Source organism: Lissotriton vulgaris, chromosome 12 (assembly GCF_964263255.1).
Source record: "Lissotriton vulgaris chromosome 12, aLisVul1.2, whole genome shotgun sequence".
NCBI classification, from domain to species: domain Eukaryota; kingdom Metazoa; phylum Chordata; class Amphibia; order Caudata; family Salamandridae; genus Lissotriton; species Lissotriton vulgaris.
In genome coordinates this window covers 257,679,694-257,700,076 of record NC_141700.1, presented here as the reverse complement: position 1 = coordinate 257,700,076, position 20,383 = coordinate 257,679,694, and the positions used below count along the sequence as shown (strand labels likewise).

The 20,383-nt window shown below is 46.3% G+C and overlaps 1 protein-coding gene across 1 annotated transcript in view; it reads right to left on the bottom strand.

The window, feature by feature from the left end:
- Window positions 1-408: 408 nt before the first annotated feature.
- The window catches only part of CFAP263 (cilia and flagella associated protein 263), a 98,149-nt gene continuing 78,174 nt past the window's right edge, over window positions 409-20,383 (bottom strand). Inside the window, exon 9 of the mRNA XM_086947794.1 lies at window positions 409-894. Coding sequence (XP_086803920.1) covers window positions 838-894 — 57 coding nt within the window. The 3' untranslated portion in view covers window positions 409-837. The remainder of the gene's footprint in view (window positions 895-20,383) is intronic.

The following is a 20,383-nucleotide window of genomic DNA, read 5'->3' as shown; positions in this document are numbered from 1 at the left end:
GGTATACCACTGGACTCTGAATAAGGGTGGACGTATAAAATAGTGTAAATCAAAAAGGCCCCTGACCCTAAGCAAGAGATAATTTGCAGTTGTACAGAACTGAGGCACTTGAAATAATTGTGGTCCATTCTATACCCAAAACGTTTTAAGATTGTGTATGGTGTGTGCCAAAAACATAATTTTCATCAAAAACTAATATGGTAAAAGGAATTATGTCGGATATTACTGTGGTGGGCTGAATTTATATGCATTTTACATTTTGCTCAGAAATTGTGGAAAATGGGTTTTCTGTCTAAAAGAAATAAAGAATACACAACCCAAAAACATGACAGGGAATCACTATGAGAGGAGTCCAGATGTGCTATTGATATGTTACAATAATTCAAACTAATAAAGCCATCACTTGAATCAAGTCCAATACGCTGTATTTTGAGTTTTGAATGCATATATATCTTAAGGGCTGAGAAGAGGATTATGACGCTTCACCTTGACAACAACTGAAGACATCTCATGCTAGAGGCAGGATTAAAACTATACACTACTAACCAACACAGTTCAAATTAAGATATTCAATGTCCAGTGCTTGATATGGTTAGGAAAGGATTACTGACAATGTATAAGGAGGAGACATACATGTGTAAAGGCCAGCATTCTTACATATTTATTCAAACACAAATACAGCATCTGTTATCTTTTATTTCTTTTAATAAGTAGTATGGTGTCTCTTTCATAAGAAATAGTAGTGGGATGTGCTTTTTCATCTGTGGTATATTGCCTCTCAAGGTTCTTTGATCAGCACAGTCACTAGAAACCGTAGTCCTGGTTGAAAGTCTACGACTAGTTACTAGCCATCCTCATCTGGTCCCATGCCTTGCGGTATGTTTTCAAAGACATCTGCAGTGGGAAAGAGAGTTAAGAGAATGGTTAACTGGACTAAAACTGTGCCTAAATATTTATAGCCACAAATGCAGGAGCGTACACACAGCTGGATTGCAGTTCCCTTGTAGGCCAACGGGCTACCTACAGGCACACAGGAAAATTATGCATATGACTTCAAATAGAGGCAGACATGAGTTATATATGGATAGCTGCACATATGTGCATTCAGAATCTTCTCTCTAGTTAAATAAGGTCTATTAGAGCGTAACTGTCCCTATCTTAATTCATGTGATTAAACCATTTTTTACATCCATGGAAACAGGTGGCCATTGGAACTGGAATCTGGAATTGAGAATCAGTTCTTCGGATCAAGAAGTCTATATAAGTGTAGAATGTACTGAAAGACTTGCAAGTAGTGCTAAACCTTCAGACTAGGGTGGCGAACTATCTACAAGCACACAGGAAATTGTGCAGATGTCAAATAGTGGCAGGCATGAGCTGTTTATGGATAGTTGCATACAAAATTCACTGAAAATCTACAATCTTCCAGTTAAAATGTAATATAATGAACACCTAAACCAACAGGATTTGCAAAGCAATGCAAGACACCATACTTACCTAACTAATAGTGGGGGTTGGAGGAATAAGGATAAATCCCTACTGAAAAACCCAAAGGTTAGCTGATCGAACTATAACTCGCGCCCCCACAATTCACTGCTTATGACCTCACATATTATATCACTCATGATATGGTCAGTGACATCACTGATGACATCATCCACAAAATCACTAACACACCCACTGACACCCTCATAGAACCTTCCATACACCCACTCCCACACAACCATTCACAAACCCATCCACAGACCCATACATGGCCTCCGATGACCTCTCAGAAATCCCACTGTGTGGGACTTACTGGAGGTAACAGGAGGGGTTGTTCACCCCAAGGACCCTCAGCAGCCAAGGGGGCTTCATCCCCCAACTAGTAGTGTGCCAAGAGGCATGTTTGCACAGTGGCAGAGAAAGGGGGCGGGCCAAGAAGACCTCTCAGCAATCCCGCTGTGTGGGACTTACTTGAGGTAACAGGAGGACTTGTTGGCCCCAAGGACCCTCTGGAGCCAAGGGGACTTCATCCCCCAACCACCAGTGCACCAAGAGGTACATTTGCAGAGTGGTGGAGAAAGGGGGCGTGGCCTTCGACCACCTCTTAGCACTCCCGCAGTTTTGACTTGGTGTAGGTAACAGGAGGTCTTGTTGGCCCTCAAGGTCCCATAGCAGCCAAGGCCCTGCAGGGTCCCAGTGGGACGCCCCCACACCCCAAGAGGCCTAGGGGGTCAGGGTGTTTCTACCCTGACCCCTTTTCTTTTTGTTTTACATTTTCTGTGGGCTTCGCATCAACTGAGTCTTAAAATGGCTTCCAACATTTCCTGGTTAAGTTGTTGGAAGTCAATCACATTTTTTTAGGGTTTCAGTAGGATTTTGGGCTCCCACATATCTATATTTTTTTTTAACTTAAATATCTCTGAAACTGCTGAACGGTTTTACACCAAATTACAAAAAGTTTTCTTTCTGGACCAACATCTAGATTTCTGCAAAAATTGGTAATTCTGATCACCGGTTCGGGCTGCAATTGTGTTAAAAAAATTAAACAATCCCCATAGACGTAACATGGGGGAAATGCATTTTTGGACCCACCCTTTATTCTCGGCCCCCGCTTGACAGATCACCCTGAAACTTTTAACACAGCAACTGAACCAAAAAGGGAAATTTCTTTGAAAATTAGGTGAGGATTCGTCAAGGGGCGCCAAAGTTAGTGGCAGAGCAAAAAATGCTTTTCCTAAGGAAACTTTGATCCTAACTATAACTACCTACTGGCGACTACCAGTAGGTAATATATATATAATTATATTCTCTACAAAAAAACAAACGTTACAGGGACTTTATTGTTAAGCTCAGCTTTCACAGGCACAAAACCATAGAAATTCAGCAGTTATAGTTACCTGGTCTAACTATAACTTATGCACCCGCAATGCACTACGTATGACCTCACCTATTACATCACTCATGACTTGATCAGTGACATGGTAAAGTTTTTTTCTCAGTCTTGGTACACAGAGGAGATGCAATATTATATTTGGCTTCCTCGTTGCTCCTTCAGTCTAGCAATTATAAGCAGTGCCGGAGAATTTTGAGGGCCATACATAAAATTATCGATGGGTAACTGTGGGTTACAGGAATGTTTTTTTTACCTGAGGCCTCTGAGTCACATCTTAGACATCAGAGAAAAACATTGCTGTAACTTACAACTGCCCATCTACAATTCTTTATGCTACGTATGGCTCTCATAGAGAGCCATTAGTATTAACAACTGAATTCTGAATCCAGTAATTTACTGCTATGACATATGTTCTGTTACCCCTAGTTGCTGTTAGCCATTGTTGATATGCCATAATGAAATTCCTGGCTGCTCTGGCTGGACGTCCTTAGAGCCTGTCAGAGCAGTGCTGGAAAACTGAAAGCATCGGTCTTTCAGGGTAGGGTATGGGCCAGTGTCTAACCCAGGGTGGTGCGGAGTGAAAAAAAACGATGGATTTAGGCCCAGATCCTTGTACTGGGGTGAATGTATGACATTGTTCTACATTCTGTCCATCAACTGTGTTTTTTGCAATTTTCACCCCGAATGTGCTGGGGATGCTCAGACGTGAGTCCCAGGCTCTCCACACCACTGGAGTCAAGCTATCCAGGCTGATGAAGGCTAATAGCCAGAAACCGGTCCTTGGATGCTTGATTCCGGTCTGGGAAAGACATGGCTTGGTAGTTCGGACTGGACTGTTCCCATGAGGCACAGGGTCAGAGCTGATTTGCATATAGCCAGTGTCTAACCCAGGGTGGTGTGGAGTGCAAAAAAACGATGGATTTAGGCCCAGATCCTTATACTGGGGTGAATGTATGACATTGTTCTACATTTTGTCCATCAACTGTGTTTTTTGCAATTTTCACCCCAAGTGTGCTGGAGATGCTCAGACGTGAGTCCCAGGCTCTCCACACCACTGGAGTCAAGCTATCCAGGCTGATGAAGGCTGATAGCCAGAAACCGGTCCTTGGATGCTTGATTCAGGTCTGGGAAAGACATGGCTTGGTAGTTCGGACTGGACTGTTCCCATGAGGCACAAGGTCAGAGCTGATTTGCATATAGCCAGTGTCTAACCCAGGGTGGTGTGGAGTGCAAAAAAACTATGGATTTAGGCCCAGATCCTTGTACTGGGGTGAATGTATGACATTGTTCTACATTCTGTCCATCAACTGTGTTTTTTGCAATTTTCACCCCGAATGTGCTGGGGATGCTCAGACGTGAGTCCCAGGCTCTCCACACCACTGGAGTCAAGCTATCCAGGCTGATGAAGGCTGATAGCCAGAAACCGGTCCTTGGATGCTTGATTCCGGCCTGGGAAAGACATGGCTTGGTAGTTCGGACTGGACTGTTCCCATGAGGCACAGGGTCAGAGCTGATTTGCATATAGCCAGTGTCTAACCCAGGGTGGTGTGGAGTGCAAAAAAACGATGGATTTAGGCCCAGATCCTTGTACTGGGGTGAATGTATGACATTGTTCTACATTCTGTCCATCAACTGTGTTTTTTGCAATTTTCACCCGAGTGTGCTGGGGATGCTCAGACGTGAGTCCCAGGCTTTCCACACCACTGGAGTCAAGCTATCCAGGCTGATGAAGGCTGATAGACAGAAACCGGTCCTTGGATGCTTTATTCCGGCCTGGGAAAGACATGGCTTGGTAGTTCGGACTGGACTGTTCCCATAAGGCACAGGGTCAGAGCTGATTTGCATATAGCCAGTGTCTAACCCAGGGTGATGTGGAGTGCAAAAAAACGATGGATTTAGGCCCAGATCCTTGTACTGGGGTGAATGTATGACATTGTTCTACATTCTGTCCATCAACTGTGTTTTTTGTACTATAATCGGAGGCATTCAAATAGATCACACGGGGCATTCAAATAGATCCTACGGGCCTTGGTACTCCGCCTCACCCAGTATACCAGACGTGTTTTAGACTTAACATACAAACGTAATGTCAGTACAAGTTTTGGGTCTCACATGACAGCGGGACTTTACACATGAGGGGTCAGGAGAGCAAACTCTCACTGACAGAGAAAAGGTCTGGTCACACTAAACATCTACGAAACACAATACACTGCCAACACTGCTCTACGTAATTTACCCAAGTAAAGGACAGCACTTCATTGCCTCGTGAGGGTTCTTTGGGTGCACCTCTCCAGGATATAGGACAGGTCATGGGTGGTCTCGCATTGCCATGGACAGTCCTAGCCCTTGGTGTACACACTAGATAAGCAAGACGCCAGGTCCAAAATAAAATTGAGGATGGCAGTTTCACATTCAGTTGAGCACTCAATGCAGGGTACACACCTGTTTACCCTGCATTGGGCATTGGACATTCCGGTCCCAAAACACACACAGATTCCACTCGCACAAAAAAGCCTTAAAGTATCAATTGATAAGAAACGTTTGATGGTGAACTGCAAATTATGATAACCACCCCTGCCCACGGCTTCCTTGTTTGTATAATCATGGAAAAAGGCCAGTGTATTACACTCTACTCTTCACAGAACCTACCTGCATACTCAACCAAGCCACATAGTAAATTCATAGAGAACGGAGTATGTGAATGTTCAAATTATCTGTACAGCTATTTATTTCTTCTATGAGAGCCCCCTTGCGGGTTGAGAGGATGGGTGAAGCAATGCATGATGTCAACCTTACGTAGTGGGCAATCTGCTTGGGGCACTACATAGACCTACCAACCCTCTAAGTGAGCAGTTATCCAACCTAGTGAGAGGTGGGTGATGCCTTCCAAAGAATAGCAACCTGTCAGACTAGTGCCTAGGGTTCCACTAGGATGGGAAATGGCAACCCATTTAACACGTGCACCCTAAGTAAGGAAAGGGTGGTTTCCCCATCAGTCTGGACGATGTAACAAATGGTACCGTCTTTCTGCCTAATCTCTGACCCAGCTGAGTAAGGATGGAAGCCAGTGAAGTAGTGTGGCTCACTGGTTAGAGGCGGCAGACCCGAGAGCAGAGGACGGCCCGGGACCAGGGTTCGATTCCCGGCGCGGCAGGTTTCTGGACCAGGGTCAGCGGACTCGATAATTCTCTCGCCTCGGTGCCCACTCTGATCAGCGATCACACTCGGCAACTCTGGGCATTAGCTTGCCTCATCTTCACTAACGGCCCCACCAGACCACCGGGGATGCCTGGTCTCACCCTGGAGATACCCATTAAGGGACCATCTCTCAGGGAAGCCAGGAAGGGTTTCGCAGCGGTCGAAGCGCCTTGGGACCCTACGGGTAAGTAGTGCGCTATATAAATGCCAATACATTTACATTTACATTTACAGAAAGCATCTTGATTTGACGATAGAGTAGAGGTGTCCATATTGAAGCAAGGACTCCGCAAAGAGGTAGGCAGCACCTAGGCACTGTTTATCCTCAGCACTGTGATGCAAGTTCACTATGGCCCAGTGCAAATGGAACAAAAGGTTGATTCCACATATGTTTGTGTGTATGTTAGTAACCAAAAGTGGTAATCTTACATCTGGAAGTAGCTCCACATATGTTGCTAATGTGCATCAATTATATCCAGGAAATGCGGGGCTTGGCCGGACCGCAGACCAAGATGGCTGCGTAGATCCCAAGCTCCACTCAATGCCCCTAAATATTAGGCCAATCTATGGCCTTAACAGGGCCGTACTGCGGCGAGGGTGGCATTCGGCTCCTGATGGACTCCGGTCACCGCCGAGCCCTGCCATTCGCCCCCCCGTGCTTGTGATCAGCTGCAGCCCCGTGATGCGTGTTGAGCCTGGTGCTCTCCACTGAGCCGGGGACTCGAGTTGCTCCCCCACCTGCCGGAGATGAGAGGCACGCCTTCGGGCACGAAGAGAGTCGACGAGTCCTGAAACAGGACAAAATACCAACGGCTTCTTGACTGCCTCGGCGCAGCGCCCAACACTTCACTGGTCGGTTGGATGTTCAGGAGCAGAGAGACCTGCCCACACAGCACACAGGTAGGCCCCCCCATACCCTCGGAGGCCCCGTGGAGACAGGGTCCACGGGTGAGCCTGGGGACCGGCCACTTGGTCGGATCGCCGCGGAGCCCCCTCTCTGTATGTATAGGCATTTATATAGCGCACTACTTACCCGGAGGGTCCCAAGGCGCTTCGACCGCTGCGAAACCCTTCCTGGCTTCCCTGAGAGATGGTCCCTTAATGGGTATCTCCAGGGTGAGACCAGGCATCCCCGGCGGTCTGGTGGGGCCGTTAGTGAGGATGAGGCAAGCTAATGCCCAGAGTTGCCGAGTGTGATCGCTGATTAGAGTGGGCACCGAGGCGAGAGAATTATCGAGTCCGCTGACCCTGGTCCAGAAACCTGCCGCGCCGGGAATCGAACCCTGGTCCCGGGCCGTCCTCTGCTCTCGGGTCTGCCGCCTCTAACCAGTGAGCCACACTACCTCACCCTGGATCCTGCTCCCACTTCACTGCTCAGCCTTCCCTCCTGGCCTTACTTCAAAAGAGCTGTGCGCACTGCAGTATGTTTTGCGCACCCGGCCCCCATATCATGGCACATTTCACTGCATCACCGCAATGCGCCCTTTAGCAGTGGCCAGCTGAGTGTTGGATACAGGTACGGCAATAGGGCGCAACTACAGCAGTGGCTAGATGCCACCTCCTTCACCAGCAGCTCCAGTGGGAATCATCACTGTGCTGACAACCAGTCCGGCTAGCCCACCCCTCTGTTTGCCATTGGACATCCCAACGCCACCCTCTTTGTAACCTACCCGGCACTCCTTTTTGCTCTGCCTCTCGTTTTTTATGGCCATGGGGAAAGTTGAACCGAAACAGTGGAAATTGCTGTTCGAGAAGACAGCTGTGGCACTGACCCCACTGATGGCCACATGGCGGGGGGGCTATTCTGTGGCCCGTCTCCAGACCCCAGGGCTGGGTAATGAGGCCCTGATGGTGGAATTCCGGGCCGGCTTCAAAGCACTAGACACAACCCAACTATCGGCACATCGAGACTAGAAAGGGTCCACACATTTGAGTATCTAGGGGTGACCCTCAATCAAAACATGACCTGGTACACTCACCGAACAAAGGCCAATCTTAAATTGGCGCAGCTCACAGGTGGTATCACCAGGATATCAAATAGATCGACCTATAAACCCCTCGGCCCAGCGCTTGAGAGATATAAAATGCAGGCGAGGGGGGCAGTCACACATGGCGGACAATTGTGGGGGTATACACCGGTATTAAATCTGACGATTACAGAAAACAAGTTCATCAGGCAGCTGGCAGCTTTACCTTCCAGCACCCCGCTCCTCCCCCTTAGACTCGATTTGGGCCTTAGACCAATAGAGGAAGAATTGGGTTTAAAACCATTATCATTTTGGCGGCGACTTTAGACTACTCCAGAGCTCTTGTAATATAGGATGGAGTTGAAGGAGATTTTAAGCTTGTCAAATGCAAATAAAACTCCATGGTTAAAATATATAAAAACTACATGCGAGAACCTGGGAAGGCCAGAGTTATGGTCAGACCCAGAAAATGCTTGTAGTAAGGTTACACGCAAGCATTTATCCAGGGAATATTATGATTTAAAATTAAATACTTCACTAGGGAACGTGCGGTTGGGGTTCTCATCTAGGTCATTTATTCAATTTAAAGACTCTTATTTCCTTGAACATGCCCTAGATGACATTTGCCCAACCTTGACTAGGAAAATGTTTTTACAGTGGAGGTATGGCACTCTCTCTCTTAGAGCATTTACAAGTACTTGGTCTCCATCTCCCTCCGCTGAGCAATGTCCCGCATGTCCATCCCAAGTAGAAAATGAAATACACGTTGCATTTTTCTGTAAAGCTTATCAAAAACCGAGAAAGTATTGGCTTCTTCCTCTTCTTAAAAACCTAGATTTCAGGCAATGCATCCCAGCCTATAGAATATTAAAAACGGACTTATCACCCCCAACTGTGTTTGCGATAGCCAAATTCTTAACTGCCATGTGGCACACGCGTACTCGCTACATACAGTACTCTGATATAGACTCAGTACTGGCCTCATAATCACTTTTTGTACAGACCAGGTCAAATTGGAATGATCCGTAATGGCTTTTACCATTCCCTAGAAATGTGATTTTCCATAGAATGTAGCTGTCGGATTTTCCATAGAAGGTAGCTGTTGGATTTGCACCCTGCACTAGCACTTTTAAACCTGTACAACAAGATGACAATTGTAATTATCCCTTTTAACTTCTTTTTTATGTATATGTATCATATCATGAATGTTTTAAATCTATGATGTATATCTTTTATGATCCAAGTGATCGAAATAAAGATTGAAATAAACATAAATAAACTAGACACAAGGTTCGATGCCCTAGACAGGAGACTGGACTCGATGGGGGCCAGAATAGATAAACATGACACGCGCCCGAACACAGCTGAGGGCAGAATTTCACATTTGGAAGACGGTTCGGCACAGGCAACCAAACGCCTGGAAAGGATGGAAAAGGTGCTCAAGACCATTGCCATGAAGAATGACGATTTGGAAGCCAGGGGGAGGCGCAACAATGTACGGATTATGGGTATTCCAGAATCAACGAACACTAGCAGCTCAATGGGTTTGTGGAGGGCCTTCTGTGTGACCTCTTTGGCCATGACTCTTTCACTCCCACTTTTGTCATTCAGAGAGCACATTGGCCCCTTGGTCCCCATCCTCATCCTGGATGTCCACCCCATGCGATCATGGCAAGGCTCTTAAACTTTAAAGACAGAGACACCGCCCTGCGCTTGCCCATGGAGCGGGGCTCTCTGTATTGGTAAGGTTCCTCTATCTCGCTTTATCCTGACTTCACCGCAATTTTACAGGAGGCCAGTCGGAAGTTGGGAGCAGTCAAACTTGCTCTTCGGAAGGGTGGTCTGAGGTACAGGATGCTCTACCCTTCACGTTTGAAGGTGGACGTTGATGGCAGATCTAGAATCTTCTACGCCCCTGCCGAGGTGCAGGAGTTTCTCAGACACAGTTCGAACACTGCCGAGCTGCATAGATTGCCTACCCCTGATTGATCTTCTCGTTTGCCGGACTCTGGCGCTAGCTCTGACCTATTCTCCACAAATTGATATCTCCGCCACATGTCAACGAACTGATAAGTACAAAACCCCTTGTTTTTTTGTATTTTTTGACTTGCTCCTCTCACTGACCTTTGAGGGTTCGCTTGGATTATGGTCTTCACGATCAGCTTCTATGAGACTCTTTTGAGGCCTGGGGATTGGTTGTAGCATTGCCTTCCCCCCTGTGCTTTGGCACCTTTTTGTGGTTCATAAGGTTTGATTGTTGTTCATATTGTGGGAAGCATTTAAAGCCTATATAAGGGGGATATGCATTTTCAAAAGGGCCATCATATTGAAGGATCTCCACTGCACACTGGCTGGGATTGAGGCCAAGTTAGCGTCCCGAGACACAACTCATAAACCCCCCGTTCCAACCCCGCTTCCGTCTTAGAGCGACATTGTTGACAGAGTTTCAGGAGGCGGCAGAGAGGATGGCTCACTTTCTGGGTAAATATGCCATAGCCAGACGGTACAGGGAGGGTGGACACCACGGACGCACACTGGCCAGACTGATTCACCCCGATCGAGGACTTTCGTATATGACCAATCTGTGCGGCTCGCTAGGTGAACAGATCACTGACTGTGCGGGCATTACTAACAGGGTTTTAACTTATTATCAAGACCTCTACAGGACCAGGGTTAATCCCGACCCGGCGGCCAGCAACGCCTATCGTGAGGAGGTGGCCTTGGTCTGGCTGGACCAGGTACACAGAGACTTCTAAGCCGAGCCCTTCATGATTGATGAAGGGACTCAAGCAATAGAAGATCTGGATGGCTCAAAAGCCAGATGGGTTCCCCGGTTGTTTTTATAAGGTCTTCAAAAAGACTTTAGCCCTGCACCTCATTGATTTATTTTAGTAAACTATTGAACTGGGTGAACTACTCCCCACACGGCCTGAAGCGGTTGTCACACTCCTTCTCAAAGCCGGCAAAGATCTGCAGCAGTGCGTATCCTACAGGCCCCTCTCACTGATAAATTTGGAGTATAAAATTCTAAGGAAAATGCTAGCTAACAGGCTTTCCCTGATCATTGATAAGATGATTTTGCCCACGCAGGTGGGTTTTATCCCACACCGGTCTACCGCATTGAATCTGCGCACTTTGTTCGCCACCCTCCACAGAGTCAACCCCTCTCTTCCAGCTGCGGCAGTCCTATTGGACGCCGAAAAAGCCTTTCACTCGCTGGAGTGGCCCTTTCTCAGGGCTACCCGGGTGCGGCTCGACATCCCACCTAGGTTCATCTCAGTGATTTCACTATTATATACTCGTCCTATGGCTAGAATATGGCTAAACGGCACACACTCTCCCCCCTTCAAAATGTCAAGCGGGACCAGACAGGACTGTCCCCTCTCTCCACTCCTCTTTATAATTGCAATGGACCCGCTTGTCCATCATCTCCTTGAAAAACACTCCCACAGGGGCATTCAATTTAATACAGGCCCTTTATTGCTTACACTTTATGCTGATGACGTTATTCTCTATGTGAGGAACCCAGACGACAACTTAGAGACGATCCTTTGTGAATTTACTCGCGTTGACGCCCTGTCGGGCTTGCAAATTAATTGGGGTAAATCCAAGGTTTTTCCTTTGACAGAGGCCCAATGCAATTGCACTTCGGAGTTCCCACTTAAAGTGGTGTGATGACCCAGTCAAGTATTTGGGTATCAACATTCATAGGGACCAATCACAAATCCTACAACTCAACAATGGTTCAGCCATGGTAAAACCCACTGATAACATCGACCGCTGGTTGAAACTCCCCTTGTCAATGGTCGGCAGAATGGCACTAATAAAAATGGTTGTTCTCCCGCAATTTTTGTATCTCTTTCAGAATATCCCTATACCTTTGTATGGAAGCTTCTTTGGGACTCTTCGTTCACAGCTGCTGCGGCTGGTGTGGGGGGAGGGGGGTGGGGTCAACACAGGGTTAGCTGGACGCCCTGAATCTGCCCTTTAAACGCGTAGGGTTCAGGGCTCCAAACGTCTGCATTTACTATTTGATTGCGCAGTGCAGCTTCTCGCGCAACTGGTTCCATGCAGGCGCTCGGATCCCATACCGTAGGCCTGAAGCAGACCTTGCCCTCCCCAACCCCCTGTCGGCCTTGGTAACTTTGGGTTTGCCTCGAGATCCACAAGATTTGAAAACACTATCCACGACCAGTTGGGCATGGAAACTACTGACCAGGGCAACGGGGGAGCCACTGCTCTATTCCCCATCCCAACCTTTGGCAGGGAACCTATGGATTCCCATCACCAAGGAGGCAGTGGTGCAACGCACCCTTTCTAAATTTAACTTAGAAACATTTGGGGGCCTATTCCCAAACAACTACATCTTCTCTCGCTTTGAGGACACCCGTTTTACTGAAGCCACCTTCCTGGACCAGTTTATACTGCGCCGGCTACTGAGCACACTGAGGTCCACAGTACCGACTTACCCGAAAGAACCACCCGATTTCCCTCCATTGACACTCCTAATCAAGGATGTCAGTGGAGACCACCTACTGTCTAAAATGTACAAAGCCACTATCGCACTTCCCCCACCTAGGGATTTGAAACTGAGGAAGGCGTGGGTTCACCTAGGTCAACCCCTCTTAGAGGTGCAGTGGTGCTTTTTCTGTGAACAAACCCACAAGATTTCCTTTAACTACAGGCATAAATTGTTTCATTTCAAATACCTGCGATGGGCATACGTTACTCCAGACCCCACACATGCCACTTGGGTGAACCACTCTTCAACTCCAAGTACCAGAATCCCAAGGGGCGACCCGGAGGAGGGGCTAGCGGAGTGCGGTCCATTGCTTTTGAATCTACAAAATGGCTCCCTTGAGCTTCGAGCTGACGAGCTCCTGGACGACGCACCTGCGTGCTGGTTCGGGCATCCAGGCCTTTGATGGTTGTTTGGCGGCCTTCTCTTCCACCCCTAAACCATTTCTCTACTGATGAGGGAAGTTATCCTGAAACCCGAGCCATGTCTCGGGCGACATCCAAAAACCCAGGACATGGATCGGGTCTAGAGATCATCAGTCCAACAAGTACTTACTTGCACCCACTTGGGTGAACCACTCTTCAACTCCAAGTACCAGAATCCCAAGGGGCGACCCGGAGGAGAGGCTAGCGGAGTGCGGTCCATTGCTTTTGAACCCACACATGCCCCTGATGCCAGACTCCCATGGCTGATTTTGCACACATGGAATGGACTTGCACCAAAGTCGCTTTGTTTTGGGGAAAGGTGTTTGAGGCGTCATCTTTAATGTTGGATCAACCCCTCCTTCCTTCTCCCCTCATGGCCCTACTTGGTTACATCGTAAGTCTCCCCAAGTTATGCAGATGTTTCTGCGCCCTTGCACTGCTTCTGACTAAAAGGGAGGTTGCAATGTATTTGGGGAATAAACGCCCCCCGGCACTGAAGCGTTGGCTGTACAGCATGACTTACTGCAACACTAACTCCGAGATATACGCCCAGCTCCAACCTCCTCTGTCCCGCCTCCTTGATATTTGGAAGCCTTTCAAATCTTATCCCTTGGCTAAAGCATCGGTGAGCTTGCAAACTGACCCGGAGTCTACTCCGGAGCTGTAATGTTGTATTTGTTGTATTGATAATGTCCTACATTTTATGAACTCAGGGAAAATGATGAAGCAAATCGTTACGTTATGGTTGACATTTATAAATGTGGATCTATGATGTACTGTCTGTCTTTGAAGGAAAAACTTTAAATAAAGGATATAAAAAAAATGATATTGAGTGAATACACTAAAGTCTTTTAGGTAAGCCGAGGTGATATCCAACTATTATGCGTTGTGTGGGGTTTTTGTTCAGAAAGGACAATGGAAGCTTTGTGTTTAGCACAAATGATTCACCTTGGGGAGAGAAAATATGCATTCTTTGCACATAACACTGTAGAAGTTCATCATGCCAGGAACCTGAAAAGCTTCTCTTTTTGACACTGCAGGTTGAACCAATTCTGGTTGTTCTAAGTGGGTTGGAATTCTATGATCTACTTCATGATGGGCATTGTCAATAATAGCTATCAGGGGTACCACGAACAAATAAGGAGTATGGAACATCACATTGGTTGTATATATGTTTGCCTCATATGGAAATGCTAGGGGTCTTCTTTCCTTGATCCAGGGATTCCATAACACACTATCAATTTTCCCCATCAATTTAGGTCTTTCTGGAGCCAGCAACAACCATATATACACTCTAAACGATCTTAAACAAGGTTGTGTGCTGGCAGAAACATTTTTCAATTCATATTTGGAAGATTTTCCGTCTCTTCTGGGAACCGAATGTCTTTACTGCCTGCCTCTTTCGGTGATTACCAGTTATCACAGTTAATGAATGCCAACGATTTAGTCGTCATCAGATGCTATTAGGGTTTCAGACATTCACTGCTTAGTGACCGATAATACGACCAGCCATCTTGTGTTTAACCTGTTAAAGACAAAAATTCTAAAAACTGACAGGAAAAAGTGTATATTTAATTGGTACCATCTAGAGGCCCAAATTGAACAGATGAAAACATACTTATTTTGGTATGACCCTGACATCCTCTCTATCCTGGAAAGTAATAACACGCATTTGACTCTTCAAATATACCAGATTGTTTCAAGGTTTCAGTTAATTCAGATACGTTTTGGGGTACTTCGCTTTAGGGGCTTTAGATTTTAAAATGTCTGTAACTGCTTTGTATGATGCAGACATGTATTTGGGATCTGTTGATGAGAAACTAAATTGCAATGGATATAATGGTATGAGAGGAGAATTACATTTACGGAAAGGTATCTTCATTGTTGAGACTACAGCTTAGTATAACTTCCCCTAATCTGATGGCTGACAAATCTCCTGTACTAGACGGGGAAAGATTAAAATGTGCTTATCCTCAATCAATTCCAGGTTTGAGATTAAAAGAACAGATCTCTGCATAAACGTGGTGCGTTAGCTCATATGTTAGAACTACAAACTCTCCTGAAGTGAGACTTGCCGACAGACGCTATCGGATGGTCCGAAGGTCAATTTAGCAAACATTTAAATGTCATGACATCAAACAAGATCTGGCAGTGTAACGTTTGTTTACTTGTGTATCTTATTTGTTAAAACCTTTATGCATTGAAAAATGAGGACGATGAGAGCAAACATAAGTTTTTAAATGATATTCAGTCAGTAACACAACTGAAGATTATATCAGTTTTGTAGTCATTATTCAAGTTTTAGTCCATGAGTGATTTATAAACGAGCGAGATATATAATTATGCGAGAAACATATATAAAAATTTAATTTTCAACAAACCCAGATCATAACCTTATCACCAGGCTTATTTTGTGTAGGTACACTTAAATGATGTAGGCTCTACAAAATGGATGCAAAGTAATTAGCTCACACAGTTTATTTAGTTGTCCTGATCTGTACAATATTTGCATGAACTATTTAGGAACAATACATAGCACTCACAATATGTGCAATATTAACCTTGCTTTGCAGTTTCTAAATAGTAGAGTGTAAAACAAAATGTGTTCTGCTGACGTAAAGAGATTTACCAGACTAGTAGGGTGGATAGTGGTTCTGTATCAGTTTTAGGGAATTTATGAATTAGCATTCAGTGATTTATTAATTTCTATTGAGGGCCCACAGCTATTTTTAGATGCTTTGTGTTGTTATCTTTTCTGAGGTTCATCTTTTTTATGTCAATGTAATGCTATTTTTGTATAATGCTAAAGTTAGGTTTTACCTAAGATGAATTAATAAAGCTTGAATTTATTCGAAAATGTATTGTATGTGCAGACAAAAAGCAGTATCAATGTGGGTATTCCTTTCCAAGCGTACATAAATACATTCTGTGATGAACTACCTGTTGATACACATTTATCATTTGCAATCCTATGTTTTTTTTTCTCTTACACATCTCCTTAAAAAATTGACATGTTAATAATAATAATAAAGCCATTTCTAAAGCGCCTCGCTGCACTAAAAATAGTGTGTCCCCACGCTAGAATGCTACTATATCTCAAGAGACAGAAGTTGGAGAGAACGAAGCAAGGGTCAGAGGGAGGAGAGAGAATTAGATAACTGGAAACAGATGAGTTTTAAGTTTAGCACGGAATCTAGTTTCTGAAGGTTCCATTCGAAGGTCAAGTGGTAGTTCATTCCAGTGTTTAGGAGCCAGGTACCTGAAAGAATGGCCACCCATCCTGGCTCTGCGGGTACGGGGGAGTTTGAACAGCATAGCTCCGGTCGACCTCAGGTTTCTGGTGGGGCAGTGAATTGTGAGGAGCTTTTGCAAATAGCCTGGGCCTTTGCCCTGGGCGATGCGATGCGTAAAGCATAAGGCTTTAAATTTAATGCCAGTGAAGCTTCGCTAGAGCATTCTTCCCAGATGCTCTACGAGGCAGGTTAAGTACCAGGCGGGCAGCAGCGTTTTGCACGCACTGCAGTTGGTGCAGGCCTTTTTTACTTAGACCTAGGAGCAGGACATTGCCGTAGTCAAGTTGTGGTGTGACTAGGGCGTGGACAAGTGTCTTTCTGGCGTTGATGGGGAAAAGGTCAAGGACTTTACGGAGGGTTTTTAGTGTGCTAAAGCACCTGCCCGTAACTTTATTGACCTGAGACCTGAAAGAGAGAGCAGAGTCGAGCATCACTCCAAGATTTCTGACAGAGTCCACGGGAGAAGGAAAATTGCCCAGTTCCGCCGGCCACCACATGTGCGACCAGGCAGAGGGGGATTCACCAACAACTAAAAGTTCTGTTTTTTCGCCATTCAGGCGCAGACAGTTGTTATTCATCCATATTGCCACTGATGACAAGCATTTGGAAAAGTTAATGGCATCTTCCGTATGGTCGAGCGAAAGCTTGATCACCATTTGGGTATCGTCAGCATTGGTGACAATATCCACCCCGAAAGCTTCAACTATATGAGCCAGGGGTTCCATATAAAGGTTGAACAGGGTAGGGCTTAAGCTGGAGCCCTGTGGAACCCCATGGCTCAGCTTCCGGGGGGAGGATTTGAAAGGGGGACAGTGCATCTGGAAACTTCTGTTAACCAGGAAAGATTTTATCCAGGCATGGGCAGATCCCTCCACTCCCATGTCGGAGAGGCGAGACAGCAGCGTTGTGTGCAGCACGGTGTCAAATGCTGCACTGAGGTCTAATAAAACCAACGCTGCTGTCTGTCCTTCATCCGCCATCTGTCTGAGGCACTCAGTAGAGTAGAGGATGGCTGACTCTGTCGAGTAGCCGGCTATAAACCCCGATTGAGTAAGGTGGAGGAGGGATTCCTCCGCCAGATATTTCATGAGTTGCCCGTTTACCACTTTTTCCACTATTTTTGCACAAAAGGGAAGAAGGGAGATGGGACGAAGATGTTTGAAGTTGGGAGATGTGGACATTGGTTTTTTTTTTCAAAGGGATAACCTGGGCTGTTTTCCATGCATCAAGCACATGGCATTCTTGGAAAGGGAGAGTAACGATATGAGTAATCTGATCGATCATACTCTCCAAGACTCCCTTACAGCGATTGGGGGGACACACGTCACAAGGGGAGCCAGACTGTATACTATTAGCAATGTTCAGCAGTTCCTGTCTCTCAGGTACTTTAAAACATGTCAGACGGGGTTTAACAGTGGAGTTATCTCTGACTACCATATGTTTGCTTGAGGAATCAGCTTCGTCTGTGAAAGTGGCATATATTTTGTCGACCTTGCCGACAAAATGATCAGCTATGGAGTCGCATAGCTCGCTGGAGTAGGTGTCTTGCGCTTCGAGTCTGGTCGGGACTGTTAACTCTTTATAAATGGCAAAGAGTTCTCTAGTGGGGTTATCGGCAGATTCTATTCTACCCTTAAAGTAGGCACCTTTCGCTGCTCTTACAAGTTTATGATATTTTTTTAGTTCTGTTCTATAGTGTGACTTACTTTCTAGATTGTAGCTTTTCCTCCATTGTCTTTCCAAATGTTTGCATTTCGCTTTAGCTCCTTGGAGTTCTTGAGAGAACCAGGGGGCAGTTTTGATCAGTCTTGCGGTAGGTTTGAGTGTCCAGGGTCCTACCGTATCTAATGCTTTGGACACCCAACTTTCATAATTGTTCCACGCCTCCTGCAAAGTGTTGCTAGGGGGTGGGGGTGTCTCAAGTAGGGCAAGTTTGAATGTCTCCTGCTTGAATTGTTTCCAGTCTCTGCGTTTCTAGGGTAAGGGATTGTTAGTTCTGATATCTGAAGGAATACCTTCTATTTCGAACGGAATGTTAAAGTGATCAGACCAAATTGTTCTGATCGGGGAGGAGACGTTGACACCCTCCCAATTAGCAAAGATGGGGTCCAAAAGATGCCATGATTGGTGCGAGGGTGATCTGGATTGAAGGTTAAGCTCTAGGGATTTCAATGCTTCTGCCACAGCCTGAGCCTCCCCACATTCCGTATTATCAAAGTGAAGGTTAAGGTCACCTAGGATGAGAAATGTTTGTATCGAAGTGCTGGCTGGGTTATCAGTTCTGCGAGTTGTTCGCCGAACTGTGCAGCCCCTCCGGGCGGGCGGTATATAAGCAGTCCGTTAATGATGTTTTTGGGTCCTGCTTTTATTGTGAAAAAGCCGCTTTCGCTATTAGGTAGCGTAGCCTTCAGTAGGGTGCACTCTAAGTCTGTTTTATTGATAAGAGCTAACCCCCCCCCTCTCTGTTTCTGTCTATCTAATCTGAGTAGGCAATAACCTGGAGGAGTGGCTTCGAGAGCTTCAGGCGACGAAGCTTCGTCTAGCCACGTCTCGGTTAGAAATAGTACATCAGGACTGCTCTCCGTTAGTAGATCATATATCTCTGTTTTATGCTTCTTCATGGATCTACAATTTAGTAGCAACATTTTTAAGTTAGCTGTCTCCCTTTTTTCCTTCTTCAAGAATTGAAGAGTGTACTTACAGGTCTCACAGAAGAAAGGTAAAGAGTCAGCCTGCAAGGTGTGGTAGCAGCTATCTTTAAGTTTCGGGCATACAGATAGTAATTTTTGTCTAGTATAGTGTATCCTATGCCTTTGAGTTCCCGTCCCCATCAAGTCCAAGGGTACAGATGAGCGAGGGGGTCCAGCCCCGAGCCCCGTTCGGTCGCGGATGGGCGCAGACGGGCTTGCCTTAGGCGCGCCCGCTGCGCTCATCCGCTGCGCGTCCGGAAAATGCACATGATTTATAGGGATGGAATACGCAGTAGGGGGCGTGGCCTCAGGAAAGGGGCGTGGCCTGAGGTTTCGCCGGTAATGGCGGCAAGATGTTTGTTGGTATGCGCCCGCGGCAGCACTAAGATCCGCTGCGCGGGCTGTCAGGAGCGTGCTAAAGCCCTGATTTTATGCCAGGAGAGGATGTCAGGTGAGTTAAAAACACAAATAATGACACTAAAATTTTTAAAATATTAAGGGGTCGAGCTCCCGGCTTCCGCCTCAGGAGATAAGCGTTTCTGAAGGCGCTAGCAGTCAGCGTCCTTTATGTAGTATTGGCGGGGGCGTGGCCTCAGGAAAGGGGCGTGGCCTGAGGTGTCGCCGGTAATGGCAGCAAGGTGTTTGTTGGTATGCTCCCGCGGCAGCGCTAAGATCCACTGCGCGGGCTTGTCAGGAGCGTGCTAAAGCCCTGATTTTATGCCAGGAGAAGATGTAAGGTGAGTTAAAAACACAAATAGTGACACTCAAATTTTTTAAATATTAAGGGGTCGAGCTCCCGGCTTCCGCCTCAGGAGATAAGCGTTTCTGAAGGCGCTAGCAGTCAGCGTCCTTTATGTAGTATTGGAGGGGGCGTGGCCTCAGGAAAGGGGCGTGGTCTGAGGTTTCGCCGGTAATGGCGGCAAGGTGTTTGTAGGTATGCTCCCGCGGCAGCACTAAGATCCGCTGCGCGGGCTTGTCAGGAGCTTCCTAAAGCCCTGATTTTATGCCAGGAGACGATGTCAGGTGAGTTAAAAACACAAATAGTGACACTCACATTTTGAATTTTAAATTATTAAGGGGTCGAGCTCCCGGCTTCCGCCTCAGGAGATAAGCGTTGCTTTTTTTACACTCATGTCTCAAGAGTCTTGCAGTAATGTCTACCCAAACTAGTCATGCCTACACGTTCTTGAGTTATGTTGCCAAATTCTATTAGTCTTCTAGAGTGATATCTTTCCCCCATTTGACCTTGACCCACAAGCACCCTCAAGTTTCTAGGTTGCCAGTCAAGTCTCAGCATCAGAAGTCTGCAGGCCCCTGCTTCCATCTCCATCTTTTCTTTCTTCGTTCAGCTCTCAAGTTTATTATCCCCCCCCCCCCCCCCCCCCCGACGTCATAGACTTCCCCATTCCTGCT